At 48.8% G+C, this 24,886-nt stretch overlaps 1 protein-coding gene and 1 non-coding gene across 2 annotated transcripts in view; one reads left to right on the top strand and one right to left on the bottom strand.

Annotated features, from left to right (window-relative positions):
- Window positions 1–24,886, bottom strand: part of Arhgap35 (Rho GTPase activating protein 35) — a 113,076-nt gene that overhangs the window by 6,611 nt on the left and 81,579 nt on the right. The window contains exons 4-5 of the mRNA XM_028854922.2: window positions 6,306–6,383; window positions 4,937–5,068 (exon numbers count right to left, since the gene is read on the bottom strand). Of these exons, the coding sequence (XP_028710755.1) occupies window positions 4,937–5,068; window positions 6,306–6,383 (210 nt within the window). The remainder of the gene's footprint in view (window positions 1–4,936; window positions 5,069–6,305; window positions 6,384–24,886) is intronic.
- LOC114681453 lies at window positions 14,214–14,321 on the top strand. Its single transcript, XR_003732902.1, has one exon. It is a non-coding gene; the product is annotated as a U6 spliceosomal RNA (small nuclear RNA).

Here is a 24,886-nt window from a genome sequence, read left to right as displayed (position 1 = left end):
CTAGCATGAAATTCCTCCTGTGGAGGAGGCTCACACCTAACCATGTCCAATCAGAAAGAAGCTAGTTTGAGCTGTAACTGTCATGCCACTACTGTAGCAATGGCCACACCTTGCCAGGCAGGATGGTACTGTAATATGCAGGGTTGGATCCTAGGTGAACTATTGCTATCTTTGTCCCACAGCAGCCTGCACAGCACCTTTAGCACCACGCAGGCTGGCCAGCAGGGAGTGTGCTGCTCAGCTGAGGCTCAGCAGCAGGATCTTGTTGAGCCATGTGGGCAATGAAGCATCATGGTGACATCCTGTGGGGTTCTGGGTGCCTCCCTGACCACTAACTGGTAGGGAGGAATCCCATGACTGGCAGTGAGATTTCATTTAGTGCCCTGTCTTCTGGGAGACAGAGGATGCGTCTCTCTGCAGGTGTTTCAGTGCCCTCAGGACCAGGTGCTCTCTGTGCAATCCTCAGCAGGCATCCAGGCAGAGAGTCTGGCTCTGCTCCAGACCCCTGTCATGTCGTGGAGCCGGTGAAAGGAATGGACTGGAGCCATGAGCAGGCACTCAGGGGCCAGATGAACCAAGGTGAAGTCTACATACACACGATGTAGCTGCTAAGAGTTGAGTCCTCAGGAGCCCATAAAGAAGCAAAGGGGAAGCCAGGACTATCAGGGACCTTACAAACACCCTCAGTGTACACAAACCAGGGCTCTAAAAGGTACAAAGAACCAGCTGTAGGACACACACCTGAAATTCCTACACTGGAGAAGCTGGGACAGGAGAATCTAGAATTCGAGGGCAGCTTGGACTATAGAATGAGACCTTGCCTCAGGAAAAAAAAATAACAAACAAAACCCCAAAGTAGCTGGGCAGTGGTGGTGCACACCTTTAATCCAGCACTCGGGAGGCAGAGGCAGGCGGATCTCTGAGTTCGAGGCCAGCCTGGGCTACAGAGTGAGTGCCAGGACAGCCAGGGCTACACAGAGAAACCAAACCAAACCAAAGCACCACCACCACCACCACCACCACCACCACCACCACCACCACCACCACCATAACCCCAAACTAATGAAAAGAGGTTCAAGAACGTGCTCTGGCCACAAAACCTGGCAAGGGCTCTGACCCTACTGTCCACTGTCCCTACCCTGGCTGCCTACTGCCATCTGAGGTCCCCTCAGGGCCGAGTGGCGGCTGCCGGCCCTCTGCATGCTTGTGCGCCTGGAAAAGGAGAAGGCTGGGCAGAGGCAGGCAGGCCCAGGTGTGTCTCCATCTTCTCCCATGTGGCACACAAGGTTATGGTAAGGCCAGGCTGGGGCCACCCTCTGCTTGGCTTAGAATGGAAATTCCAGACTGTTCTGGAGGCATGATCATGCAGTAAGCTGGGCAGTGTCCCTTTTCCACCAGACTGCAGTTGGACACCTTCTGTCTGTCACTGTCACGTGTCTGTCCACACAGGGCCTCACACATGCATGTGCTTGTGGTGGGGACACAGCATCTCTGAGCAGCTATGAGGACAGACAAGAGAAAGCAATGTCCCGAGGTAGTGTGGGAACAAGAGCCTACAGGGTAGTGAGGGCCGTCTACCCCTCACCACCAAACCAAACCAAACCAAACCAAACCAAACCAAACCAAACCACCTGGGCTGCCTCATCTGCCCAGGGGGAAAGGCAGACGAGAAGCCTGCACGGAGAACAGTTTCCCTTGGACGACTACACACAGTAGCTACAGGTCCTTGGCCTGAACCCTGTGCCCAAGGTGGACCTAGCTCTAGGACTCTGTCAGTACTGAGGCCACAGGCAGCTTGCGGGGACCGGGTGAACTAGAGGGACTCTGGACAGGGAAGGGATTGGGGTGCCGGGGGTGCAGAAGAGGAGAGGAAAACATGCAGGCTGGGAACAGTTCCAGTTGGAACGAGGCGCTGGAGGAGAGAGTAACCCAAAGGCCTCCTCTCTTGCCGCCTTACAACTCTGGCCCACCTGAAGCTCACGATCCTTCCTCCTCACCACTCCCTGCCTCTCCCCCGTCATGGGGCTTTCTGCACTTGCAGCTCAGCTTGCTTGAATCTACCACAGAAAACACCAGCTTCCACCCAGGGAAGCAGGGACTCAAGTTCCAGCTTGCCAGTTCCCAGCGTGTGACCTGGGCCTCCAGCCAAGCTGGGTCACTCTGAGAGCCTGAGGCTCCTCTGTGCCATGAAGAGACAACCCTCTACCTCACTGGTGACTAAGAACACACACCAATTCCCAGCAGAGCCTGCTGCACATAGCAAGCAACCATCTGTGAGCTCTGCTGGTGCCTGCGTCTCCGTGTTACCTTGACTAAGCTGGGAAGACAACTAGCAAACAAACACACAGATCCCACTTGGTGGGCACTCTTCAGTAGTGCTCAATATTGTGAAATTCTGATGCTTACACAACAATCAGACAATGACCTTGATATCTGTTGTGATGGGACGTGGAACCGCATGCAAGCCTGAAAACACAGACACAGACACTCTGAGGCAGAAAGTGAAAAGAGCTGGTCAAGTTGCTGTTGCCATGGAAACCTGTGCTTCAATAGGGCACGGCAATCTTCCTCCTGCCATGTCCCTCGACACAACTTTGGTATTGCCTGGTGTCTGACTCCGCTAAGTCCACCTTGATCCCGAGGAGCCCCGTGCTCCACTTGCCGCTTCGGCTGCCAAGTGCCATGCCAGTGGTACCCCCCCCCCTCTTCTGTCAGGCTGTCAAGAAAGCATAGACAAGAGGCGGCCCAGCTCACTAGTAGGGCCCAGAAAGCATACAATGGAGAGGAAGCTATGAGACTCCACCCTTCCCAGGCTGCTGCAGCCACCTTCTGAGCTGTGGGAACCTACAGAGTGGGTGGCAGAAGTGAGGGGAGGAAGGGAAGTGGCCCCTACCAGCAGCACCCTCTCCTGGCCCTCCCCAAACGGAAAGGTGCCATGTCAGCTGTTCCAAGAAACAATGGCATTCTGTTGGGTGCCAGTACTCAACATGCCTCTAGATGGCGCCAGGTCAAGACAAATGTGAGAACTGCGTTTTTGGCAGCTGGGTACCAACCAGTGCACACCTTCTGAACCTCCTCCGACTTCCTTTAGAGAGACAGCATGAGTCTGAGATGGTCCCCACCCTAAGTGCTGCCTCCCAGCCTTGGTAGGTGGGTGAAAAGGAGAGGCTGGCAGATGTAGGAACAGACCATGTGCAGGTAACCCGAGTCCTGCACCCTCCACAGCTGGAATGGCATCCTTAGAGGAGCAGGGACTTGACCTACAACCTCACCACAGCCTTGAGAATACACACTGCCCGAGTCAGGCATGAGCTAGCCCAGGACCACACTTCCCCTTTTCTTGCCTCACCTCTTTCTTGACACTCTCTCTCCAGGCATCTTTTTTTTTCCCCCTTAAATTTTTATTTTATATGCATTGGTGTTTTGCCTGCATGTATGTCTGTGTGAGGGTGTCGGGTCCCCTGGAGCTAGAGTTACAGACAGTTGTGAGCTGCCATGTGGGTGCTGGGAATTGAGCTCGGGTCCTCTGGAAGAACAGTCAGTGCTCTTAACTGCTGAGCCACTCTCCAGGATGTCTTATTATGTATTCTGGCTGTCCTCGGACCCACAGAGGGATACTCCTTTCAGCAGCTGTGGAGGAATTGCTGTTTCTGGGTCTTCTTGCTCTTTCCCCTGCAAGGGCAAAGGCTTCCTTTGGCTAAATAGTAAGTGCCCTGTGGTGGGCAGCTCCAAGAGGTCAGGCCCTTCATGGCACATGACATACCCAGACAATGAGGAAGCGTTCCACACAATCCTAGAGCAGTAGAATTCTCAACCTTCCTAACGCTGCAACCCTTTAACACAGTTCCTCATATTGTGGCGACTCTCAACCACAGAATTATTTTCATTGCTACTTCATAACTGTAATTTTGCTACTGTTATTAATTGTAATGCAAGCATCTGATATGCATGATATCTGATATGTGACCCCCATGAAAGGGTTGTTGGACCTCTAGAGGGGTCATGAACCACAGGGGGAGAACCGCTGCCCTAGAGACTGCCATTAAAACCAGAGGTTCCAAGTCAGGTATGTTGGCAGATGCTGTAGTGCTGGCCCATGGGAGGTAGAGGCAGCAAGGTAAGGAGTTTGAGCCACCCTGGGATATACAAGACACTACCTCAAATAAACAAATCCCGGAGTGATCACGTGCTACAGAGCCCTGTGAGCTTCCGGCTAAGGCCACTGCAGAGCATCCCCCTCCAAACGTAATTTTTTCTTTTTAAAAAAAATTTGGCCGGGCGGTGGTGGCGCACGCCTTTAATCCCAGGACTCGGGAGGCAGAGCCAGGCGGATCTCTGTGAGTTCGAGGACACCCTGGGCTACCAAGTAAGTTCCAGGACAGGCGCAAAAAGCTACACAGAGAAACCCTGTCTCGAAAAACCAAAATAAATAAATAAATAAATAAAATAAAAAAATTTCATTTTTTAGATTTGTGAATTCTACTTTGTATTTTGCCTGCATACATGTTTGTGCACATGTACACCTGGCACCTCAGAAGTCAGAAAGGCGCGTTAAGATTCCCAGGAACAGGGTTATGGATGGTTGTGAGCCACGCTATCAGTGTTACTAGAAACAGAACCTGGGTCCTCTGGAATTCCAGCTCCAGAGGTAACTTTCTGAGAGTTCGTTCGGCCTCAGATGACGGGTTTGCTGCCTTACATGAGGCAGAAGAAAGAAAAGGGTGCAGGATAATCTGCTTCACCACAGCAGCTGCAGCTTTACCCCCCAGAGCACACTGGGGCAGACCCGGGGAGGTCAGCCACAGCAGAGGGACAGGGACGGCACCCAAGTCAGATGCCAGGTCGGGGGCCTGCAGCTGCCCTGGGGACTCTCAGAGAAGTGCTCCTGTCAGAAAGGCAGGGCTGCCCAAGCCTCTCTCCAGCGGCCTGTACTCACTGTGCGCCTCCACCAGGTCAATCTGCATGCTGTACGGTACCAGGGGGTCTGGCAGCTCCGAGAAGAAGCTCTTCATGGCCCCCGCCACAGTGTTCACGGTGAAGTCTTTCTCTGCCAGGTCCAGATTGTGGTCTAAACGCAAGTCAAGAAGTGAGGCAGGATCCACCCGTCTAAGTTAGCAGATGCCACAAGAAAGCTCACAGAAAGGGTTTCTAGATGCTCCCCAGGGCTAGAACTCTAGAGGAGCTGGCAGCCTGGTTCACAGACAGGACTGGAGAGGTTTCATCTAGTTCCCCAGGGTACCTGCTCACCCACTGGGTTCTGATGAGCTTCAGCTTTTTCTTACTTCCCCTTCTTGCCGGCCATGCGGCCATGCCTCATCCAGATCCTGCCGCAGGGAGGAAGAATCCCCAGTGTTCTTCCCCCTGGTTCTTCCCAGCTCATGGCTCTACTGACCCCTCCTCTCATTTTCCTTCTTTCTCTGGCCTCACTGCATGCTTGATTCCCTAGGACTTGTCTACAGACGGACATCAAGTGTCCCTTTCTGGACTACCCGCTGGTAGTCCACTCTTACAGGTGCAGTCACGCACGACAAAACCACTTTGGTCGGCAAAGGTCCTATGAGGTAATTCCACGTGGCTTACTGAAGCGTGCTATTTGACACTCGCCCAATGAAGATGTGTTTTCTCAGGACATACTCCTGAGGTTCTGACAATGGCACATCGTCACAAGGCGTCACTGTCAGCTGGTCCTCCTGTCCCTCCACTTTGCCCACTCTGGATGCTGACAGCTGAGAGTATTAACTCTTCTGCTCTGGCCTGGTGGCATGGTATGGCATTTCTCACATTAAGAGCTTAGTCCCTAGATGGGAGCCTCTCACACCTGACCTAACTTAGGAGCAGGGCAGCCACACCCAAAGCTTGTGTGACTAAGATTTCAGCTTCAGAGCTGAAGCCCAGGTGCCTCAGTTATCTTGAAATGTTGCCTTACTTTCTCACCCACAGGCCGTTTTGAGGAGAAATGTAGTTGATATAGACACCTCTGGCTCGTCAAAAAAATATTGGATCATTAATTCAAATGCTACTACCCCTGGCCCCAGCCCAGGGAGGCCAGGCCCTTCCAGAAGTGAGCCAGGGCTGGGGAAACCTCTAATTACAGCTGTGAATGGCAATGGGAACAGCCTTGGCAGGGACAGTATGTTGATGGACCTGGCCCCACATAGGGGGCACATGTGGCCTCTGTCTCTGAGCCAGGACCTCTTGGTTCAGGTTCAGGTTTATGGGTGGCAGGAATACCCAGGCCCTGTTGGCAATCCAGCCATGGCATCATCTGTTTTGGACTAGTGATGTACAGCCAGGCTGTAACTCACCTTGATCGAACTGTCTTTGCAGACTTTCCATCTCTGACTTGTTCCCGCTGACCCGGTAGATGCCCTCAGTGCTCAGTCCTGTGGAGAAAGAATAGGCAGGTCCATGAACCAGAGCCAGAGAGCTGGACAGGAGCTGACTGGGAGGCTACAGTGGAGGGAGGGCGGGGCTAGCAGTGCTCTCTTGTTTGATGCTTCACGTAAAAACTCCATAGTACCGGGACCCAGCCTCCTTTTACTTTTAAAGGTAAGGGCTCATGTAGTTCAGGCTGGCCCTGAACACCTCACCTTCTTGCCTCCAGTTTCCAAGTGCTAGGACTGCAGGTGTTTGCTACTACATTTGGCTAATACTTGTTGGAACTTGATATGTAGAGCAGGCTAGCCTCAAACTCCAGAGATCCACCTGCCCCTGTTTCCTGAGCATGCAATACCACACTCCACATTTTAATGTACAGTCTTGAGTATTTTACTAAAAAAAAAAAAAAAAAAAAACCAACACAACAACAACAACAACAAAGCCCCACAAAAAAACATATGTATGTATGAATAAGAATTTTTCCTGGGTATATGCCTGGTACCAATCAAGGCCAGACAAGGGTTCTAGAAAATTGAACCCAGGTCCTCTGGAAGAGCAGTCAGTGCTCTTAACTGCTGAGTCATCTCTCCAGCTCCTTTACCTTTTTCTAAAAAATAAAAAATACTTAGTTTCGTGTATGTGTGTACATGTCACATGAACTGCAGTGCCCATAGCATACCAAAGGTGCGTTGGATGCCCTGGAGCTGGAGTTATAGATAGTTATGAGCTGCCTGACTTCAGGTCCTCTGGAAGAGCAGCCAGTACTCTTAACCACTGAACTGTTTCTCTAGCCTGAGTGTTTTTCTGTTAAAAAGCAAGGCATGGTGTACACACCTGCAATCCTGGATCGTAGGAACAGAAGTAGAAGGATCATAGCAAGTTCAAGGCTAGTCAGAGATACATAATGAGCTCTAGGTCTCCATGGCTGACAGAGTGAAACCCTGTCTCAGAAAGCCAAAGAGGGGCTTGGTGAAGACAGATCAGCAGGCAAATGCACTGCCAAGGTTGACAAACTGAGGGTTTTTTGTTTTTTTTTTCTTTGAGACAGGGTTTCTCTGTGTAGCCCTGGCTGTCCTGGAACTAAGCAGACCAGGCTGGACTCAAACTCAGCGATCCGCCTGCCTCTGCCTCTGGAGTGCTGGGATTAAAGGTGTGCTCCAGCACCACCTGGCAACAGCCTGAGTTTAATCCATAGAACCCACTTACCTCCATCCCCAAGAAAATAAATAAAAAGGCCTAGAAGTGTGGTTCAGTGCTAGAGCACTTGCTTGCTTTCAGTGGGCTTCTGTCCCAGCGCCAGAGCCACAGAAAAGAAGGCAGGCGCAGTGCGCCTCACCTCAGCTGCTGCCTGGCTGGGCACTCAACAAGCATTTTTTGACCCCAAAGAAATGAAGAAACACCTTCCCTTCCTTCATATACAGAGCATCCTGTGAACTTTTCCTGTATGATTCAGTGTGTTCATATTTTTGTAATATAGTAATTCTTAGAAGCTGGAGTGCAGCTTAGTGGTAGAGCACGAACCATGAACTTAAAGATCCCAGTGTACACAATGACTCCAGAAACAGCTCCATCTTTGATTAGGTTCTCTCGGGCTTCCATAGGTAGAAAGCCTTAAGCAGCTTTTTCCCCTGGTGTTTCTGAAGTGCTGGGAAGGAACCGCCCAGGTCAAGTGCTCTCCCACAAAGCACCCCCCATGCCCCAGCCTAGGTCTATTTCTTACTACTCATGCTGCTGATTTTCCTCTGCAGTGCTTCTCATTTTGCACTTGAAAGAGGTCTTTGAGTATTAAATGTTTGTTTTCCTACCCCCTTTTCTATTACTTTTCTTTCTTTTTAAAGAAAATATTTATTTTTCATCCATCTTCTTTTCTTTTGCTCAAGTGTCTGCAGAACAAGTGTCTCAGTGCAATGTTGTTCTATCTATTCAGTGGCCTGAGCAATGGGAACTCTAGATCAGTCCTCAGTGGCGGGAGGCACCGTACAATGTTAGATCAGTATGTGAGCTGAGGAGCTGGTGTGGTCCGTTCACCCAGACATTCTTCCTTTGGTCTCAGCCTTTTTAGCTTTGCTTGTTCTTTCTTCTCCATTTCTTCAGGATCTCTGCAGAGGTAAAGATTGAGCATAATCTCCCACGGGTGCTCATGGGAGATAGTGCTACTCATGTGCCGAACTTCTGGGGCCATCAACCACCACATTAGACCCACTGATGAGCCTGTTGCACGGGATGGCAATGTCCACACAGCAGGAGAACCTGTGTCACACAGAGCGATAGCAGGCAGACTGATGTAAGATGCCTTAGGGAGGGCTGGCAGTCGGCCATGAAGCTGTGGCTTCCTGAAGTTCCTAAAGGCTGCTTGGATCTGGTAAATCAAGGACATGAAGTCAAGGGGCCAGCGTTCCTGGAGACGCTGCTGCCATCAGAGCTTCCCCAGGTCTTCTGATTTACGATGCAGATGCCATCACCTTCCCGTTTGTAGATACACTGCTCCACTTGGAAGCCAAGGCTGCTTCACCTATTCAGGTTCCTGCTGTGAGGAATTTAAGAAAAGGCTCCTCCACCACTGGCAGGACATCAAAGACTGGATATGGTGTGAATTTTTAAAAATTAAGACGGGAATCAAGAACAACATTGAGCTGGGCATGGTGGTGTACACCTTTAATAATCCCAACACTCAGGAGGCTGAGGCAGGCAGATGGATCTCTGTGAGTTCCAGGACAGCCAAGGCTGCACAGAGTAACCCTGTCTTGAAAAACCACCAGCACCATGAACAAAAACCCTAAACAAAAATTTGTGTGTCTGGGGATGTCCATGGGAATGCAGGTGTCTTTGGAGGTCAGACATATCAGGTCCTCTGAAGTTGTGAGCCACACGGTGTGAGTGCTGACAATCAAACCCGGATCCTCTGTTCTTTTCTAAGTTTTTTAAAAACTCATTTACATTATGTGTGTGTGTGTTGCCTGCATGTATGTGTGTGCACCACAGAAGAGCCTGGTGCCCTGAGGCCAGAAGAGAGCCTTGGAGCCCCTCCATCATCATTTGAAAGGGCTGTGAGCCACCACGTGGGTGCTGGGAGCCAAATTTGAGCCCTCCGCAGAAACTGAAGCTCTATTTGAGACAGGGTCTCACGTACCCAGGCTGGCCTTTAGTTATCTCTTGTGTGCTGTGTCACCAGAGGCCTTTTACATGGTAGGTAAAAATCCCTACCAACTGAGCCACATCTCCAGCTTTTTCAGAAAACAATGCTGCTGCTGCTGCTGCCACCACCAATGGCTGCCTTGACAACCATGGTGTCTCACGAAGTAGCCCAGGCTGGTCTTGAGCTCATGGTTATTCTCTTGCTTCCACCTCATGAGATTACGGCACATGCCATTACGCTGGCATTAGTCAGTTTATGATGGACTCGTTCTTCAGTGACTTACAAATGTTCTCAGACATTTCACGTCTTAGGTGACACATCACCAGTGTACAGATGGAATTGGACATGTCGATATGATGGAGTCCTATGTCCCAGGATAGAAAGGCACTCTTGGCACTGTACAGGAGCCTAACAGCTTCCACTGGGTTAGGCGTCCCCATCCTCTGCACAGGAGGGCAGAAAAGAAACCACACACTGGCTGTCTGGAAATGAAGCAGGGTGTGGGCTACAGCTTCACTACAGCATCATTACAGGGATTGCACATCTGAGAATAAGAGGCTAGCTCTAGAACATCAATTCATCATCAGCTCAGCATTTCCTGTAAGCGGCCTGCCTGTTTGTTTTACCAAACCTCATTTTAAAACAGCAATCCTGCTGCTGTTGTACCCAACGCCATGGCATAATTTAGGAAAGGTATCATTAGCCCAGTGAGCACAATTTATTACAACTACCACTTAGAATCAATTAAAAACAAACAGCACTGAAAGCTGACTGTGCCTATCATGATGGCTAAAAGTGACCAGTAGCTGGCAAATGGGTGGAGACCAGGATGCAGAGTCACTTGACTAGGGCCTAGGACTACCCAGAGAACAGAGGGACTGAGCAGAGTCCCATGCACATACCCCAGAACCCAGCAGGGTAAGCTGGGATCATCACAAACATGGACAGGAGTCTAGGGTGACAGCTAACACCTGCCAGCAGGATTCTCACTAGTCGTGGCTGGTATGCACTGTGCCACTCTATTAGAGAACACCAAATGGAGACGGAGGCACCCTGCCTATCCGAAGTCTCCAAAGAACCCTCTGTATGAAAGCCCATCCCATCCAGCAGCCTTCCATCTTCTTTCTTTCTTTGCTTTCTTTCTTTTTCTTTTCTTTTTTTGGTTTTTTGAGGCAGGGTTTCTCTGTGTAGCTTTGAGCTTTTCCTGGAACTTGCTTTGGAGACCAGGCTGGCCTCGAACTCACAGAGATCCACCTGCCTCTGCCTCCCAAGTGCTGGGATTAAAGGCATGTGCTACCACTGCCCGGCTTCCACCTTTTAAATACCTCTATTGGTTTCAAACTTTTTCTCTGGGTGCTGGAGAGAGGTGGATCCTGGGGGCTGGTTGTGCAACCAATCTAGCTAAAACAGTGAGTTCCAGATTCAGTGAGATCTGGTCTCAAAAAATGAGAGCCAAGTGAGAAAGACACTTGATGTGTTAACCTCCGGCCTATGCGCGCGCGCGCATGTGCGCGCGCACGCACGCGCGCACACACACACACACACACACACAGTTGACAACATCACTATTTTCAGAACAACTGCCATGTACAACAGTCTTGTTCCAACAGATCTAGAGAGCAGAGGTATGACTAAGAATGGAAATTAACAGATGGCAAATACTCTCTCAATACATAAAATAACCATTAATAGCCATGGAAGTCATTTAAAGAATGGTCCAGAACTTTTCATTTCCCTCCTTAGTGGATAAGCATCTGACTGGGATGCTATTTAAGATTAGTATCTGGCCCAGGGAGGTGGTACCCAACAATAATCACAATAATGAGCCATGTCCTGAGTGCTCACTCAGAATGAGGCCCGGGTGCTCAGTGCTGGCTGTGCATCTGTACAGGAGTTCTCACAATATCCTTAAGGCAGGCTGCCACCAGGTCCACTGCACGGATGGAGACACCGAGGTTAACCGATGAAGTAGCTAGCATATTTGAGGTGGGACGCTTCCACAGACATGATCTTCATTAATCCTGCTCTAGTCTACCGTTTTAATTGGGTATTTTAATACACTCTGGCTCTCCAGTTTCTGAAATGCAGCCTGCATCAAGAGTAGGGGAGGGTCTTGTACAGAACAAGCTCCAGCACCCTGGTCTGCTTTGGAGGGCAACACCACTTTCCTAAATGTGGCTCTAGAAGGGGCCATTCTAGAATTTAGGTCTCTCCACTACCTAAATTCCATGAGTATCAATGAAACCGGGGCAGTACAGGCAAAGTCAAAAAGATGCTTTAGGAATAAAGCTTATTCGGGAAACGCTGTGACTGCTTAAAAAAAAAAATTACTTTAAGCCGGGCGGTGGTGGCGCACGCCTTTAATCCCAGCACTCGGAAGGCAGAGGCAGGCGGATCCCTGTGAGTTCGAGGCCAGCCTGGTCTCCAAAGTGAGTTCCAGGAAAGGCGCAAAGCTACACAGAGAAACCCTGTCTCGAAAAACAAAAAAACAAAAAAACAAAAAACAAAAAAAACCAAAAACTTTAAATTGTTTATGTGCGTGCATATGAGTGCAGGCGACCCAAGCCAGGTGTTGGGTCCCAGAAACCAAACCCAGGCCTCTGGAAAAGTAGCACACACTTTTAACCACCATTTAAGCAATCTCCCCAGTCACCCACAATTGCTTTTTCTATGTAACCAAGCCCTTACCACTAAATTTTTAACCATGGTCACATATGATACTGATTTAAGAAAAAACAAAACAAAACCAAACCCCAGCCAGGTGTGGTGGTGTACACCTTTAATCTCAGGATTCCAGAGGCAGCTAGATCTCCATGAGTTCAAGGCCAGTCTGATCTACATAGTGGGACCCTATCTTGACTACTGCCCACACCACGAAAGAGACAAAAGCAAAATCTATTCCTTCTTTCAGTAAGAAATCACTACTGCTTTTGTCCTTTTGGCTGTGACCAAGTGTGACACCGTGAACTTACTGAGTGTGCACATGGCAGGCAAATTACTTTGCAGAGTTTTTAGGCTTGCTCAAAAACTGGTTTGGCTATGAATGGCCCATTTTCACTCCTCAACCTTCCAGTTCCCGAGAGAAGCCAGAGGCATGAGGTCTTACAGGAACCTGAAAACTGAAGGGGAGAATTGGCTCTTGGACTAATTCCCCTCTCCCAACACAGGGTTTTTCTGCATAGCCTTGGCTAGCATGGAACTTACAGAGAGCCATCTGTCTGCCCCTGCCTCCAGAATGCTGGGATTAAAAGAGGCATACAGTACCATGCCCCGATTTCTGGGCAAAATTTTAATATCCAAATGAGCTTTTCTCTCCCCACTGGCAGCCCGCCCTCTGGGTCAGAAGTCCTTCTGTAAGGCCCTGCAAGGCTAGTGCACTGTCCCTGCATCACCATCACTCAGGTTCTTCTCATTTCCTTTTTAGCAATGAATCAATGCTTCCTCCGAGACAAACTTGGAGTTGCTTATGTTTTTACTTTCTATATTTGGCTATATATATAAAAAAATCAGCACTTTAGCTTCTCTCTCTCTCTCTCTCAAGTAACTAATGCTGTTAGCATGTTAAAAACAGACAGGATGGACAGCAACAGTGAACTTGCCTGAGGATTGGTCCTCTGGGGGCAGCAGTAGCTCTTCCTTTGGGAAGAGCCCACAATCTGCCACAGTTGCAACTCCTGCAGAGGACCTGCTGTGCACTGCCATCAACTCACCAAACAGGGTATGGGGTGGTGAGGGATGGGCCCAAACCAAGAGCAAGCAAAAGAGCTACATCCCCTTCTCTGGGCACCGAAGGCACAGCCTCATCGTAGCAGAGTGGTTTGTGTTTAGAGTGACTATTATTCTAATGTAGCACTAGCAGGTGTGCAAGGGCACAACACTGAGTCCCACTGCCTGAGCTCCTCCATCGAGCTGCTTCCATAGTGTGCATTCTTTTCTGTTTTTGGAGATAGGGTCTCATGTATCCCAGTCTGGCCAGAAACTTGCTGTTTAGCTGACGGCCGATCCTGAACTCCTAATACCCCTGCTACTACTTCCCAAGTGCTGAGATCACAGACTATGACATCATGCATGACTTTGCAGCCTGTATTTTTTTTTAAATTTAAAAAATATTTATGTATATGAGTGTTTTGCCTTCACATGTGTCTATGTACCATGTATGTGCAGCACCCTTGATCCAGAAGATGGTGTCAGATCCTTGGAACTGAAATTACAGATGATTGTGAGATATCATGTGAGTGCTGGGAACTGGACGTAGGTCTTCTGCCAAAGCAGCAAATACTCTGAATCACCAAGCCATCTCTCCAGCCCAGTAGCCTGGGCTGTCCTGGAACTCACTCTGTAGACCAGGCTGGCCTTAAACTCAACAGAGATCAGCCTGCCTCTGCCTCCTGAGTGTTAGGATTAAAGATGTGCGCCACCACCGCCTGGTTTGTAGCCTGCACTCTTAACAAACCTTAAGAATATGCCTGTAGGCACAGCCTGCATTTTGAAATAGCAGAAAGCACTCAGAAACACTTGGTGCCTGGGTGGGTGATAGTGGAGACGCAGTTACTCCCAGCACTCAGGGGGCAGAGGTAGGTGGATCTCTCTGAGCTTGAGGCCAGCCTGGTCTACATACTGAATTCCAGGCCAGCAAGGGCTAATTAGTGAGATCTTGTCTCAAAAACAAACACCCAACCAAAAAACCAAACCCACACAAGTGTTCTCATTCAGGAATACAGATACTAAAATTGAAACAATTCAAAGAAGATTAGCAAGGCCTCTGCACAAGAATGACACACTGATTCATGACATGTTCCATATTCTCTCTCTCTCTCTCTCTCTCTCTCTCTCTCTCTCTCTCTCTCTCTCTCTCTCTCTCTCACACACACACACACACACACACACACACACACACACACACACACACACCCATTCCCTTGGTTCACATCTGGCTCTGCCTTACAGCTGAGCTGGGCAGCTAAGAACACACTGCCTGTGCATCCTCTGGAGATCTTCACTGAAATCAAGATAATTATATCATTAGTAAGTCTGTTAAGAAGGTGTGAAAGCAGGGAGATGGCGTCGCACGCCTTTAATCCCAGCATTTGGGAGGCAGAAGCAGGCAGATTTCTGTGAGTTCAAGGCCAGCCTGTTCTACAGAGTGAGATCCAGAAGAGTCAGAGATACACAGAGAAACCCTGTCTCGGGGGAAAAGAGTATAAATATTAAGATTATATAAATCAAAGGAATACTGAAATGATACAAAAATGTCAATAACAATCACAGTTAAAATGGTAATAATAATCTAACTTTCAGGTGAAGACCTATATGGGCCAGACACTGTACCAAGCTCTTAACTAGAAGCAGAACGCCAAGTCTTCCCTCCCACTAATTCTGACATAGATTACTGCTGTTGTCATGGGTTTGTAAAGCAGGAAGGTTTTCCTTTGGTTCATAGTTTCATGGTGGAAGAGTGTGGTGGGATTTGTCTGTGGTTCCATGAATGTGAAGCAGCTTGAGTTACATCTTGGAAGATCAGGAAGCACCAAGGGGCAGTAGATTTGTTTTATTTATTTATTTTTTTAAAAGGGTTTCATGTAGCCCAAGCTAGCTTTAAACTATTTATGCAGCAGAGGATGACCTTAAATTTCTGATCCTCCTGCCTCTACCTTCCAAATGCTGGGACCACAGATAAGTGCTACCACATATAACTTATACATTATTTTTATTCTCATTTTTCAGAGCAATAGAATGCTCAGAGGCTAGGCTGTTGGTCCAAGGCCACAAAGGTGGCTAGGTGATGGAGCTGGGATGTGGCCAAGCTAATCTGGGTGTATTTCAGCTGATGGAGCACAGAAGCATCAAGCTATACCCAAAGAGGGCCAGACTCAATTGGTTACCAGGAATCCCCTCCCCAGTTCTACTTCAGGGATTCACCTGTACCTAAGGGGAACAGGTGGTCCTAGATACCCCTTCTCCCCAGCCAGTCCTGCTTTGCAGGCTTCCTGCTACAGTGTGGGAAGGTCAGAGGAACCCCACTCGCTGGGTGCCTGGCCCTCCAGTCTCTGTCAGTTGTCCTCCCTAGCTAGGTTCCTTCTGCCAACACCACACCTTTCTCCCCGACAGTGTCACACACACTGCATTACGTACGACAAGCCTTGTATCAGCTGCAGCACTGTAGGCAGTGTGACCATACATTTCCAGTGCCATGGTACATCTGCACAGCATGCCATCAACCCCAGGACTGACTGAGGAGGAAGGGCAGGGTGATATGAGGGAGACACAAAGTCCTTGCTCCCAGTTTGGGCATCAGACATCTGGGTGGGGCTTGCTGTGAATTGTGAAGCAGGACTTTTGGATGTGGCTCTGAGCAGAACACAAGCCCTGTGCTCCCCTGATGTCCAAGGGAACACACCCCAGGTCCCGAAGTGTGAAATGGGTGTAACCCACAGTGGAGACAAGCACATTTCTCTCTGAGGAACAGGAGTGAGAGGACAGCTCAGAGAGCCCTCCTGTCGAGAATGCGAGGTGCCCTCTCACTCTAAGTGACTCTATCACCATACCCATATGAGCCTCATGGCACAGGGGTGGCGCCAGCGTGATCACGAGTGGGGCCGGTGTACTACTCCAAGGGAACTCATGGATGAACAGACCTGTCAAAGCCACAGTCTCCTAGTACCTGGCTGCACTGAGTCACTACACTACTGTCATTGTCTCTACACAGGATGCCAAACTCCCCAGGGCAGCCAGGTGGAAACGCATCTCAAGGTCACAGACACACGTCTCCAATGCTGCTAGGAGGGTAGAGGTTCCTGATGCACAGCGGCCCATGAAAGGAATCGAAAGTCACCAACCACAGCACTGGTTTCTAAGCTTTTCATAGTCAGAAGCCTCTGTGACAAAAGCAGGTTCCAGGCCCTGCAATCCAGAAAAAAAACAAAACAAAACAAAACAAAAAAAAAAATAAAACAAAAAACACCCAAACTTGTCTCTGTGTGGCCAGGGGAGGGTGCTGTCACCTGACTTTACTTGAATGTTCACAGACTTCTGTGGAACATCCCTTGCTCCTGTCGACACTTCAGTTAACTTGGTGGCTAGACAGAAGGAAAAAGTTCTCTGTTAAAATAACATCACCTCCAAGGTGCAGCACTTAACAACTCTGGGGCTGAACCAGACCCAACACTTCCTATATCCTCTGCACAGACCCTTCCAGTTGTCCAGAGTCCCAGAATAAGGAAAAAGAGCAGAGCAGGCACAAAGAAGGCAGAGCTGGGGAGAAGTGGGCAGCCCAGGCCATACACCACCTTTTCTGCACAGCACCAAGCGACGTCTACAAGCTACTGAATACTGGTTATCTGTGAAGTGCTGGGCCAGGGTCCCACAGTCCATGAGGGCCACTAGTGCTTTCCGATGGCTGTGTTTAGCATGCTCCAGCACCTAGAAGCTTCAGTGGCTGTGAGAGGAGAGAAAGGTTGACGTGCAGAATTTCTGGGGCAACAGGAGGGAGGTGGTAGGCGGCAGAAGGCCATCATTCATTCAATCAGCCATCATCTCTTCTGCACGTACATGTGCAGCCTCCACCTTCCCAAAGGCCTTCCTGCCTCCCTGAATCTAATGTCTTCTCCATTAGTTCACTAGCTGCCATTTTCTGCTCTCCATCCTGGTTTTTGAGCACAGGGCCATGGCTTGTTTGTATCTGGGCTGTCCCACAACAGGTTCCTCTGAGAGCTTACCTAAGCTCTTGGCCTCTTGGCCCCTTTGATACACTCAGTCTTCCCAGTCAACCTATGTGGGTCTTCAACATTTTTACAACTGGCCTTAAAGAGAGGAACAGGGCCTACTGCAGATGAGGTTTCTTGGCTTAGTGATGCAAATGACCTGCCCTCCCAACTGCCCATAGTCTCCCCTCAGGTCTGTATGTGGAAAGCGGGAAACTAAAAGACCTCCGTGTCAAGGCTATTGTGCCCGTGTTGCCTACAGAGCATGAGCAATGAGCTGTGCTTGCAAGAGGGGTGCACTCAGGATCCAGGAATGGCACACTAGGGTGGCAGCACCTGCCAGCACCCTCCTACTGCCACCACCAGGACTGGCGGGACACCCAACCTTTAGTTTCTGGAGAGTTCAAGTGAGGTCAGGAGTGTAACACTCCACCAAAGTAAGATGGAAGGATGAGAGGGAGGGACAGACAGACACCTCAAAAGCCAGGGCCAAAGGAATCCCCCAGATCCCAGCTGGATGGGGCATCAGGCCAGCTCTAGGAAGGGACACTCATACAGGACAGCCTGCTGTCTCCATGACCCCGCTTGTCTTGTATGGCACAAAATCTCCTCTCTGTTCACTCAGGGCTGAGCAGCCCGTCTTTCTGATCTTCCCCAACACACTGAGGGCCAGGACAGTCAAGACAGCCAGGCAGAATGGGCCTGTTGGAACTATGTTGGGGACTTGGGCTGACACCCAGACTATTTCTGTCTTGGATGGAAGGCAGGGTTACTTGGTGAGACACGCTCGACTTCTCTTTGGCTGCTGGGCTCTCCGGGCAGCATGCCAGGGCATGCTGTTCTGATCATGAAGGGCACTAGGTCCTGAGGAAATCCTCTAGCAAGGCAGAGTCACAAGCTAAATGAACTCCGCTCATCTGGATCACGCAAGAGCTGGCGAGCTGACCGCCTGGATGTGTGGCAGTGAAGAATTTTTGGAATGTAAGCGACCTGTGTTTGCTTCACTTACAAAAAAAGCAGGGAAACAGGAAGGTGATGAGGGACAGGTACGCAAAGGTAGGGGAAAAAAAGCAACCTAGGACAGGAGGTGATATTAACTCACACAGAGCCCTCCAAAAATGGTGTTATGAAATTACATACCGTATATTCTAGCATTTTATTAGCAACGGAGAGGGCACAATGAAAGTGATCACTTGCAGTGAGCTTGCTAGTGTGTCCAGCCTTGTACTCACATCTATAGACCACAGTACATTTGGAGGCGACTCTAAGGCAAAGAGCCCCATGAGAAGCAGCTCCAGAGCATGGGCCTGACGGCCTCAAATAGCTCATCTTGAGGCTCTCCCAAACAGCTCTGTCACACCTAGTGAGGTGTGGAGGCTTCCTGGGTTAGAAAGAGCTCTGGTAGTCCAAAGACTGTAAATCATAGTCCCATTAGCTCAAAGCAGAGGAAGGCCTGCAATGATTCTCCGAGCAGCCAGTGCCCAAAGGACCCTGACGTTTTTGTTTTCTATTATAAGAAGGGATTAGTGCAGCTCTGAGAGGAACACTGTCCAGATCATGGGAGATTAGCTAATGTACAGTGAAGCCGGTCAGTGATGAAAAAGCTCTGTAAGGAAGAAGACTATGTTGATGAGGATCGTGCTCCTCCCAGCGCACTTTCCAGTTTCAAGTCACGGCCCCTGGTCTCCTTGTGGTTCCCCTCAGGGGCTGGAAGAAGCCCACCTCCAAGGTATGGGATGTAGGAATACTGAGGAGAGGCTGGGCAGGGTGTGTAATAGGTGCCTGGTGCAGGCTTCTAAATGCTCTGGAAATTTCCCGCTAACGCTGGGAGGCAGGCTCTCAAGCACAGAGGAACTATGTGTCGGGAACAGAGTCCAGTGCTATCTGGCCTGGTTCTACTTTCCTGCAAGGCTCTAGGGTTCTACCTAACGCCTTATCTGGCCTCTGATAATCCAAATCATGGGAGGTTAGGAGGGCAACGAATGCCTCTTTCTGGATCTGGTTTTCCCAGCAGGGCAGTAGAGGGGACATCTCTCAGGGATGTGAGGAGGACAGAATGAGAACCAGGAAACCCAGAGCCTGGCAGGTGAACTCCAAATCAGCACTGGGCATGTGCTGCTCCTTAAATGTCCACAGGTGCTATTTTTGTCTCATACAACAGTCAAGGAAATGGGAACCCAGGGAAATGGAGGAACTTGCTCAGAGCCACTCTGGCCATGTTGCCCGCAGATGCTGGGCTGGCACCTTGTTCACCAAAGGTGCTGCGCAGTGTGCTATGTCCAAATAAAGTGCATTTCCTAACTGGACTGGGCAATCTGGGAATTCACCAACAGCTGTGAGGAGTCAGTTCAGGCAATAGTTGGCCTTTTGTCCCGTTGTCCCCCATCAGGGTGACACTGTAGTTTGCTCTGTTATAGAGCTGAAAATATTTGCATATCTAAACTCTTAGCAGCTATTTTCCATTTCATAGCTTGGTGGAATTTTTTGGAGACTAGTTCTAGGAAAAACTGGGCTGGTATTTTCTGAGCTGTGCATCACACTCTCAAGTGCTCCATAATGCTGGACATTTATTTCCCAAGATCATGTGGAACCTAGTACAGGAGTGTGCTACTGAGGGGAGATAAACTGAAGCTGTCTTCAGAGTCCAACACTTCCAGATCAAAGTCTGTATAGATACTTGTATTCCTTCTGTTACATGGAGGTGAGCTGTGGGAGGTAAAGCCAAGGGCGAATCTGGCATTCTGCTCAAATAGTTACTGTCCGCACTATCCATGTTTATTGCCAGTACACTTGGCCACTGACTATATTTTAGAAAGGGTGCAGCTGCAGGAATGGCACTCAGCACTACTAGAGGTTGGCTTCAGTAACATGGGACCTGCATCAGGTCACTGGGACTCCATCAGGCCTCCCTTCTTGGAGAGCTGTGAAGAACAAACTACAATTCATAGGCTCAGTCACCCTGACTCCTTCCTCTTGGGGTTTCACCGATCTCTTTACAACATTATGCTCTTTACCTTTGAAGACAAGGATCTTTGTCTACACTGAACCACATGGTGGGTAGTCCACAAACACTTTGGTCAGATAGTATGATGGTTCACATTCATTGATAGCTGGACTGGATTTACTATTACCTAGGAGACAGGCTTAATGGAGGTTGAGAAGATCCACTGTGAATGTGGATGGCACCATCCCAAGGAAAAACGGAAGAGGCAAGCTGAGCGTCAGCCCTGGACATAATATAGTTAACCGTGTTACACTTCTCATCAAAATAAACCTTTCCCTCTTAAAACTGCGATTGTCACAGCAATGAGAAAAGTAATTAATACAGGCAGTGCCCCTGGCAGGTGGAGACATCCCTTGTTTTTATTACCAGAAAGAAAACATTTTGTAAGTGTGGGCATGGCATCTCCATGGTGACTTGCAGATTCAGATCTCCAGAAACTCACCCCAAACACCTAACCAAAAACACCAAGGTAAATACACGTGATCAGTCTTCCAAAAGAAAGGTGGCAGGGGTCTGACAATTGGCTATCCCCTTGCTCTGCACTATGCTGGGGACTCCATACAGCAAATGCTTAAGCAAACTCTAAAGATAGCCCTAGAGCAGCAATACCTTGTAACACAGACCAACGCTGTCTTCTTCCCTAGTCTCCAGTGCTCCAAGATGTGAACAACACCTCTTCTCTAAGGATCCATCTCAAATCAAACAAGCAACTGTAGACTCAGTGAAAAATGACCAATCCTAGAGGAAAATATCTATTTATTTATCCTCCATTTACTGTTACTATCAACCAACAATTCATTTATTCAATTAATTCAAAATATACAACATAACAGCTTTCCTTCCCTGCCCTCAGCATATCCAGAAAAATCAATCATTAGTTTTACAGCTTTTGTATCAGTCCACAAAGAAACAAACTGTCCCCCATAAGCAGACACTTCAAATCCCTGCTTCCCCGCAGCTGCTACCCTACCTTCTGAATGGACGGGTTTGCCTATTTGGACATTTTGTGTAAATGGGAGCATACATCCTGGTTTTTGTAACTCGTCTATTTCACTGACTGCACTGTTCAACGAGATTTTAGGTAATCCACCATTCCATCCCCTCTAAGGCCAAGTGGCAGGCTAGTGTATGGATGGATGCTACTGTATTTTGTTGCCAGGCATGGGCTTGCTAGCTGGGCACTTACTACTCTGGCTGCTAAGGATAACAACGCTCACACAGTATTTTATTGCTTTCCTTTTCCAGCCTGAGGCAGCTCTCTTGGACTCTCTTGTTAGCTCCCACCTAGAGGACACTAACTGTGTTTCCCATCAGCCTGTCCCAGCTGATTCCCTTTCGCTCCGCTGGCTGGCAGCTACAAGTCTCAGGCACGCCCCGTCTGTAATCTTCCCTTACCCCCACACCAAAGATAGCGGGCATTTGTTCCCACCCAGATACTGAAACCTTGCTTAGGACCTTAGCATGATATGCATCACTCCCCTTCTCCTTTTCTATGCACATAGTCCACATTTCCACAGCTAAATAGAGCTTTTGAGGGATGGGGTCTTTTGAATGCTTTACACTATTCAGTCATTCATAATCCTTTACTAGAGTCTTGTGCACTTGGCTTGAAGGAAACAATGAAAAGCCAGTCTCTTCTCTCGAGGAACTTAGGGCCTATTGAGGAGACAAACAATAAGGGTCTCGTACATAGAGTGCTTGTAGAGAAAGGTGCAGGGCACAACAGACAGTCAGTAGGGGCTCTGGCTTGGAGGACAGGGCAGAGAAGGGTTCTAGGTAGGACTTTTGAGGGATGGCAGCGGTTCTGATGTGACCTTAAGTTCGGGGTGAATGAAGAAAACACCAAGGGGCAAGGCTGGATGTGAGAAGACAGGAGACTCAGTTTTGTCCAGGATGATGGAGAGCACTGACAGGGGAAGTTGATAGAGGTTCCACTGACGTTAGAAAGACACTGCAGCAACTGGGAGCTGGAAAGATGAGACCAGAAGCATAGAGGCCACTCAGGAAGAAGCTATGCTAGTAAGTCAAGGGCAGAGGGAGACTAAAGCTGGAGGCAGGAACACATTCAGGACATCTGGAGCAGGAAGACACAGCAAGACTGACGGACAAAACTGATAGCTGCTGGAGTCATTCCCCGGGTCAACTGAGGCAGGCCAGCAACTTCTCCCACACAGCCCCCTCCTCGAACCCAACTTTTCAAAACCTGTCTTCTCACTGGACATAATGATGGGAAAGTGAGAGAAGAAAAAACTATTTTCCCCACGACAATCTTTAACAGACCTGTAAGAGTGTAAGCGCCCCAGCACCCTGATGGTATGGCCATCCTTAGACTCTAAAGAGCCAGCAAAGATCTGAGCAGCCCCAGGCGCTGCAGGCTGACCTTCAAAGGATGAGAGTAGTGTGTCGTCTCTACCTGCCACCACTGACTTGCACTAGTCCACCTTCCCCTCTGCGAAGATTCTCCCACCCTTGGTCAGAGGTAAGCCTCCACCAAACATGCCTGCTGCCTTCCTCAAGTTTCAAGCACTGAAGGCCCGAAGCTACACAGAAACTCCCTTTGATACACCAGCTGGCTCTAAGACATACCATTATTCTTCCAGAGCTCAAGGTGTGAAAGATACTGTCGTATGGGCAGAGCCTCCCCTGTGCCAATATTACCATAAGGCCAATCTTGGCAAGACAGGCTCTTAGCTGCTGTGGCTAGCAAGGAAACCCTACAACTCCCAGGTCTTAGCTATATAATGAAGAATTGGGTTAGATGCTTAACCCCGACTTTTATGTAAGGTACCCTATGTCCAGCAGTTTACAGAGGTATATGGTGATGAAGTCTCAGGCTGACCACACCCATAGGTCAACAGAGATGGGCACACATGAGATTTAACCACAAGAGCCGGTGTCTCCTCAGCTATAGACAGCTGCTGCAGTGTGACCTGTAACACCACCAGACAAACACACACCGTTCAGCTGCCAGCTGATGAAATAACCTGATACATCCAGACAAAAAAAGACTATGCTGAGGAAGGGAAGGTGTGCGGAAGGAAGGAGGGACTTATATAAGATGGGCTTAGGGGAAGGGGCCCACAATCCTAACACTCAGAAGACCGAGAGCTTGAGATATTAGTGAACATTTTGTCTCAAAAAAAGCAAAGCAAACAAACAAAACCCATCATACGACTGCATTGTGTCATTTCAATTGGCTGTTGTTTTTTTAAACAATAACAACAAAACCAAGACTATATGTACATGTAAAAATTTCTTTAAGGGGGTGGCTGGAGAGATGAGCCAGCAGTTAAAGAGTGCATATTGCTCTCAGCACCCACAATGGTTGGCCCCTGTAACTGTAGCTCCATGGGATTCAACATCCTTTCCGTGGACTCTGACCAGGACTCACAGGTTCATAAACCCATATACAAATAAACATACATCACAAAATTAAAAATAAATCCAGAGGCTGGAGAGATGGCTCAACAGTTAGGAGCACTTGCAGAGGACCTAGATTTGATACACAACACACACACACACACACACACACACACACACAAATAATAAATTAAGTAAAAAGTTAAAAAGACAGAACTCCAGTTCCAGGGGATCCAATATCCTCTTCTGATCTCTATGGGCACCAGGCACACATGTGGTGCACAGATATACATGCATGCAAAACACTCATACACATAAATTGTTTTTTTTTTTTTTTTTTGAGACTGGGTTTCTCTGTGCAGTCCTGGCTGTCCAGGAACTCAGAGATCCTCCTGCCCATGTCTCCCGAGTGCTGGGATTAAAGGCGTGTACCATCACTACCCAGCCAAAAAAAAAAGGCCAGGAATGGTGGTACAATCTTTTAGCCTTAACACTCAGGAGGCAGAGGCAGGCAGATCTCTGAATTCAAGGCCAGCATGGTCTACATAGTGAGTTCTAGGTCAGGCCAGGGCTATGTAGTGAGACCCTGTTTTTTTTTAAAACAAAAACCAAAAAGCAACTTTGGTTAACAAGGACAAAAAACAAAACAAACAAACAAACAAAAAACCAAAATCTGTCTCCTGGTCATCACTGAAAAACAAAAATCATTTAAAATGGTTTCCTCTTTGTTCTTTTGTTCTTCTTATTATCCTATAATAACTCAAATAACAGTTATTTATGGAGCTACAGTTATAGGGGCTGTAGCCAATATATCCTTACAATGTTAAGGCCATGAAGGCTGGGAAGATGGCTCAGTTAGTCAGAAGATGGGGAGTTCAAATCCCCATCACACACACAAGCTGGATACAGCAGTGTGCCTGCGACCCTGGCATTGGGGTAAGAGGGAAGGCTGAGACAAGTGGGTTCCTAGAGCTTTTGGGCAGCCAGTCTAGCCAGTGAGCTTCGGGTTCAGGGAGAGATCCTTTCTCAAAAAATAAAGTAGAGCATGTTTGAGGAAGACACCTGACACCCATCTCGGGCTTCCACATGTATGTTTCATGCTCATCCACATGCCCACCCCCCCCCCAAAAATATATATATAGCCAAAACACATACACACACACACACACACACACACACACACACACACACACACACACACACACGCGCGCGCACGCACGCACACAAGCACACAAGCACACACCACAGGATATAGAATAGGTCACCCTCGGGCTAGAAAGATGGCTCAGCCGTTAAAGGCTAGGCTCA

Source organism: Peromyscus leucopus, chromosome 1 (assembly GCF_004664715.2).
Source record: "Peromyscus leucopus breed LL Stock chromosome 1, UCI_PerLeu_2.1, whole genome shotgun sequence".
Classification (NCBI taxonomy): Eukaryota; Metazoa; Chordata; class Mammalia; order Rodentia; family Cricetidae; genus Peromyscus; species Peromyscus leucopus.
This window is presented reverse-complemented; position numbering and strand designations above follow the sequence as displayed.